The following is a 6,123-nucleotide window of genomic DNA, read 5'->3' as shown; positions in this document are numbered from 1 at the left end:
GTGCTCTCATCAACGTTTGTCTCGATGTAGTGCTGTCCGGACTGTTGGGATACGTAAGGTTTCTCTTGGTCTCCCACATTGACACTGGCTTCGGGCTGGGCGTGTCAGTCGCTCGAAATCGAGTCGTTCTCAAGTCCGATTGAGCATCCATTGGCTGGTCTGGCACGTTTTCTACACTCCTTGTCCGGCGCGATGATTGCTCAAATCCTCCTCCCATTTTCATTTCTGCCATATCCCTTGACAATTGAACAGGTTGGACCTAATGGGTCCATTACCCAAAGCCAAAAATGGTGAGCAATGGATCATTGTGTGTATGGACTATTTTGACAAATGGCCCGTGGTTGGAGCACTCAAATCGACTGGATCAAAGGACATTGTTGATTGGCTGAGAGACAATGTGATAACAGTGTATGGAGTACCAGAGGAGCTAACGACAGACAGGGGTGTCCAAATGGTTTCTGCCGAATTCAAACAATTCGTGAAGGAAGTTGGTATGAAGCACACCGTGACATCACCCTTTTCACCAGCAACAGATGGTATGGTTGAACGGCATAACTGAACACTACTCAATTCGTTGCGGTGTTTCACACAGGAAAATCTGGATGATTGGCCGCAATACCTCCAGACTTGTGCATTCCCTTATCGATCAAGCCGTCATGCTAGCTCGGGATACTCGCCGTTTGAACTTCTCCAATGTCGAATACCGAGGCTAGGCATAGATGTTGCTCCACCAAGAACCCTTTCAGAGTGCGAAGTGATACAAGAAATGAGACAGTATAGTGAACGAATTCGAGGTGAAGCCCAGAAGTCACTGGGAAGAGCCGCGGATCAAATGAAGGAACAATATGACGGACATCACAAGGCTACTCCTTCTCAAATCGTCATGGGGCAACGTGTGTACTGGAAGAGACCGGCGCCAGTTGGGAAGGGAGGATCTAGGAAACTTCATCCCGTGTTTCAAGGACCATTTGAGGTGATCAAAATACTCGGACCAAAGACTGTGACCCTCAAGGGAAGGATTGGACAGTCAACGGCATCGACAGACCAGTTGAAGCCCGCTCAAGGACCAAGCTCGATCACTCTTGCGGATTTGCGTGGACGTGGGCGTCCCAAGAAAAAGAACACCAGGTGAATGTGAGAATCGAACGCTAATTACAGGAACGCAGATAAAAAGAAAAATGTAAAGATTGACATGCTATGTACATTATTATTCAACGGATCATTGACAATAAGGGAACTGAACCTAACACATGACAAAATTTAAAGAAACAGGGGCCCGTAAAGTTAGGAAATTGTAGGGAACAAAGAAAGATTGGAAGGGGCTAGAGATAGCAATGAGGCGCTCACAGATCGAGGCGCACTGGCCCTCAGCGTTGGCGCTGTGGACGTTGCGGCTGAGCTGGAACGGGTGGAGGGCGGGGCCGGTTAGCCGGCTCTTGGGGCTGGGCGCGCATAGGAGGCGTTTCGGGGTCAATGAATTTGAGGTGGCGCCGGTTACGCCTTGCTTGACGGCCGTTCTCGAAGCGGATGATGGCAGAACGGGCGTTGTAGTGCTTGAGCCAGCGTTTGGTCTTGGGGTCTTGGACCAAGACAGTGGAGCTGATTGGTGGCAGAGGGAAGCGTGGGCGGTCAAAATGGATGTGGGCGGCAGCCTGGGCGTGACGGCGTTCGCGGAACTTGTCTAGGTCCGGTAGGGGCGTGGCCAGAGCCGGGAGAGCGGTCCTAGGGCGGCGTCCTAAGAATGCTTGAGCCGGCAATGCCCCTGCGGCTAGTGGCAAGCAGCGCCATGCCAGCAGTTGTTCATCGAAATCTTCCCCTGTCTCATGACACCTTTTCATGAGGCGTTTGATCTCCTGGACCGTGACCTCAGCCAAACCATTCGACTCAGGGTGGTACGGCGCGGAAGTTTCGAGGCAAATGTTGCGCGTGTCACAAAAAGCCTTGAACCTCGAAAAAGGTGGACACTTTGGCGACATGGGGCGTGGCGCATGTGGGCGTGGGCTCGTCGATCGGCCCGGGGAAGTTGGCGTAGACAATGCCCAACTTGAGGCATGTGACATGTGAAATCAAAAAGTCTTGGGAGAGGGTTTTTTTGTTTTGCAGTTTTGTAGGTTTGGCCGCCGTAGTACAACTTGAGATTGACCATGCCATTGCATGAGATGGCAGTCAAGTTGCAGGTAGAAAGGTTGATGTTGTCGCCCGCGATCTTGAAGCCGGCGTTCCGGACCACGTCATAGGCAATGCAATTGACCCCGGCTCCGGTATTGGGGGTAACTGCCAGCTTGTTCAGGACGGTCCACAAGGCATCCCAGTCCTATGAAGGCTGAGAAATCTGAACGGTGAATGAACAAGGGATGATCTTCATCAAAATGCTGCGCCAACAGATCATAGAACGACGGCGCTGTGGGAGTGGGGTCAAAGATGGGCGTGCCAGCCGGGGCGGCAAAGCCCAAGTAGCCAGCCAACGTCTCGTCGACGCAGTTGAGGAGCACTTGTTGCTGAGTCTCAAGGGGGAACAGTTGGTACTTGGAAGTGTTGGAGAAGATTCGGAAACCGTCCCACCAGACCCCAAACTGGCCTGGGGTTGCGTTGGCTACCAATTTGTTGGGCTTGAGTTTAGGAACCTTGACGGTGTGGGCGGCGCCGATTGGGTCCGACGTGGCGGTCGGGGCGCCGAGCACTGTTTGGGCAGTGGGCGTGGCGGCAACAACGAGGTTGCGAGCTTCTTGTGCTTTGTGGGCCGACATGGCGGCTTCCGACTCAGTGATGGCGGTAAGCACTAGGGTCTGTTTGTAAGACGCGTCTGCGACCGTGGCGTTGCGTTCGCTCTCAATAAGATTGGTGTCGAGATCCACGGCGACGGCGACGGCGGCCATCTCGTCATATTTGTCATTGAGCTTGACGTCTAGGGTGCGAATCTTGTCGCAGGCGGTGTCGAGGTCGCGGAGGAGGGCGGCGTTGGCAGTGGCGTTGCGTGGGCGCTGCTTTGCGGCCGTGACAGCGCTTGTGGCCTTGTTGGCGGCCTTGGTGACGCTGCCTTTGAGGGCGGTGATTGACTGGCGAATATCGTCGATGCGGGCGGCGGCGGCTACCTCCATGGTTGCATTGGTTATGGGATTACGACTGCGCCATTATCGAAGGGCGTGGCGGGAACGAACTGGAACACGCCTACTTGATGAAGCAGAAAAATCCGAAGATCTTAACTTTTGTGCTGCCTTTTTTAGAAATAAGACAATGCACGTTCAAATATAGCCCCTTTACGGGCCTCTCTTTTGACGGACCAAGTTCACAAGATCTTGAACCATCCTCTCCAACCGTAAAAAATCCCGCTTACCAACAAAGCTATGGTCTACTGGAAGCAAAGCTTACGCTAATGGGGATGGTTGGTGATTGATTCAAGTTCTCACGCTGTGCCAAAGCCGAAACCGCGCGAATTCCGCTTAGTCAACGACTTTTGCCGCCATAACCTTGCCGTTCAATGCCCTTTCCACCCAGCTCGCTCCGTACCTGACCTCATCAAAATGGTGAATCCCTTGGCGAAATCCTTTGCCAAGGTTGATGCCATCCATGGGTTTTTCCAGATTCCGCTCGACCCAGAATCGGCGGACATGACCACGTTCATTACAGAGGAGGGGCGCTTCAGATACAAAAGAATGCCTATGGGCATCTCTAATGCTGGCGACGAATTCGGCATCAAAACAGATCCGCATTTTTTTGACATCACGGACCTCCTGAAAATCGTCAACGATATGATGGTGTAGGGCCTCGACGAAACTCAAGCATGCTACCGAGTCCGGATTGTCGCACAACGCGCACGTCGACTGAATCTGAAGCTTTCACGTGACAAGTTTCAGTTGGGCCCCAAGGTCAAATTCGCCGGCCACGTGATCTCCGGCCACGGTGTCTGCCCAGACCCGGACCGGTTAGCCGCCGTCGAGGACTTCTCGGCCCCCCAGAACGTGTCTGATGTGCGCTTGGCCTTGGGCTTGTTCAACCAATTAGCCATGTTTCATCCCGACTTGGCACAAGCCACGCCCCTTCTTCGCGCCCTCCTGAAAAAGGACACATCTTTTCACTAGTCCCCTGCTCATCAGGTCCAGTTTGAAGCAACCAAGCAGCTCCTCACGTCCGACGCGGTGGTCTTCCCTTTTGACTCCGCCCTCCCCACCACTCTATACACAGATGCCGGCAGACTCGGCCTCGGTTATGCCCTCATGCAGACCGACACGGCTATGGGACAGCGTCACCTCGTCCATTGTGGCTTGTGCAGCTTGACGCCGGCACAGTGCAACTACCCTGTCATTGAGCTGGAGGCCATCGCTTTGCAGTGGGCCATCCAGAAATGTCGCTTCTTCTTGCTCGGCCCGCCTTGTTCCATGTAAAGACAGACCACAAACCCCTCGTGGGCGTCTTTGCTAAGAATATTGTGGAAACGTATAATCCCCGATTGCTGTGCGTCCGCGAAAAAACGTCTCTTTACTCGTACACCGTGTCATGGATTCAAGGCAAAGATAATGTCATCGCTGATGCCCTCTCTCATCGCCCAGTCTTCGGCCTGGACCCTGACCTCAACTGTGGTCCAGTCCTCCAGTCCATCACGGCCTCAATTTCAGCTGTGGCGGCCGGCCCCAACCTCGCCACTATGCGTGACACGGCCCGCGCTGACCGCGACTACGCCGACACCCTTGACGCCATTGCCGTGAACGCCATCCCCGACAACCCCGTGGCGTCCGTATGGCCACGCCTCAGCGCTGACGACGGCCTCATTGTGCTGGATGGCCACCGACTTGTCCCACCCCTGCCAGCCCGGGCAGAAATTCTGGCACTCCCCCACAGTGGTCACCCTGGTACACAAAAAGCCCTTTGGAATGCCTCTCAAATGGTATTCTGGCCGGGTTTACGGAACAAAATCATCCAGCGGGTGGCCGCATGCGCCGCATGCCAGTCAGTGCGCCCATCATTGCCTGTTGAACCAGAAATCGTCACAACCGCCAATCATCCCATGCAGAAGTTGGGCGCCCACATGTTCACATTCGCCGGGCACGAGTTTGTACTGTTTGTGGACTGGATCTTGGGCTACACGCTTATCAAGCGTTGAAAAACGACCTCGGCCGCCAAATCCACGGCCTTCTTGGCGCATATCTGTCACATATTTGGTTTCCCCGACTCCATTTGGGCCGCAGTTTTGGGGTGAATTCGAGGCTTTTTGTGACACGCGCAACATTCGCCTTGAAACTTCCGCGCCGTACCACCCTGAGTCGAATGGTTTGGCTGAGGTCACGGTCCAGGAGATCAAACGCCTCATGAAAAGGTGCCATGAGACAGGGGAAGATTTCGATGAACAACTGCTGGCATGGCGCTGCTTGCCACTAGTCGCAGGGGCATCGCCGGCTCAAGCATTCTTAGGACGCCGCCCTAGGACCGCTCTCCCGGCTCTGGCCACGCCCCTGCCGGACCTAGACGAGTTCCGCGAACGCCGTCACGCCCAGGCTGCCGCCCACATCCATTTTGACCGCCCACGCTTCCCTCTGCCACCAATCGGCTCCACTGTCTTGGTCCAAGACCCCAAGACCAAACGCTGGCTCAAGCACTACAACGCCCGTTCTGCCATCATCCGCTTCGAGAACGGCCGTCAAGCAAGGCGTAACCGGCGCCACCTCAAATTCATTGACCCCGAAACGCCTCCTATGCGCGCCCAGCCCCAAGAGCCGGCTAACCGGCCCTGCCCTCCACACGTTCCGGCTCAGCCGCAACGCCCACAGCGCCAACGTCGAGCGCCAGTGCGCCACATTGCTATCTCTAGCCCCTACCAACCTTTCTTTGTTCCCTACAATTTCCAAACTTTACGGGCCCCTGTTTCTTACGCCTGAGGATATATCTCATGTTAAGCCTCCTTTGTTGGCTTGGGGGGAGGTGATTGATTCAAGTTCTCACGCTGTCCATTACGACCGTTTGAACGTTTATGTTTCCCGTTTTTGCATCAGCCGTCCAACGACAGCTGACTTAAAAACGAGAATAAACACTTCGGATTTTTCTACTTCATCGAGTAGGCGTGTTCCAGTTCGTTCCCGCCACGCCCTTCGATAAGTTGGGTTTGAGGAATGGGCTGGGCAGCTACAGGGT

General features: G+C 54.5%; 2 protein-coding genes across 2 annotated transcripts; one reads left to right on the top strand and one right to left on the bottom strand.

Moving 5' to 3' along the window:
- Positions 1–1,367: 1,367 nt before the first annotated feature.
- LOC131886719 (uncharacterized) lies at positions 1,368–1,976 on the bottom strand. The gene has a single exon (XM_059235118.1). It carries the CDS (start codon positions 1,974–1,976, stop codon positions 1,368–1,370), a length of 609 nt encoding a protein of 202 aa, XP_059091101.1.
- A 2,366-nt stretch (positions 1,977–4,342) lies between these two features.
- LOC131886713 (uncharacterized) lies at positions 4,343–5,870 on the top strand. The gene is made up of 2 exons (XM_059235113.1): positions 4,343–5,050; positions 5,184–5,870. Exons 1-2 carry the CDS (start codon positions 4,343–4,345, stop codon positions 5,868–5,870), a joined length of 1,395 nt encoding a protein of 464 aa, XP_059091096.1.
- The last annotated feature ends 253 nt before the right edge of the window (positions 5,871–6,123 follow it).

The sequence above is a fragment of the Tigriopus californicus genome, chromosome 9 (assembly GCF_007210705.1).
Source record: "Tigriopus californicus strain San Diego chromosome 9, Tcal_SD_v2.1, whole genome shotgun sequence".
Taxonomy (NCBI): Eukaryota; Metazoa; Arthropoda; class Copepoda; order Harpacticoida; family Harpacticidae; genus Tigriopus; species Tigriopus californicus.
The sequence above is the reverse complement of the archived record's forward strand: the minus strand, read 5'-3'. Positions and strand labels throughout refer to the sequence as shown.

Excerpts from the sequence above, each read along its gene's own strand:
- LOC131886719 (XM_059235118.1), bottom strand. The coding sequence starts at position 1,976 with ATGTCGCCAAAGTGTCCACCTTTTTCGAGGTTCAAGGCTTTTTGTGAC.
- LOC131886713 (XM_059235113.1), top strand. The coding sequence starts at position 4,343 with ATGTCGCTTCTTCTTGCTCGGCCCGCCTTGTTCCATGTAAAGACAGAC. Across the intron at positions 5,051-5,183 it reads CATTCGCCGGGCACGAGTTT|TTTTGGGGTGAATTCGAGGC; the intron begins GTACTGTTTGTG and ends TTTGGGCCGCAG.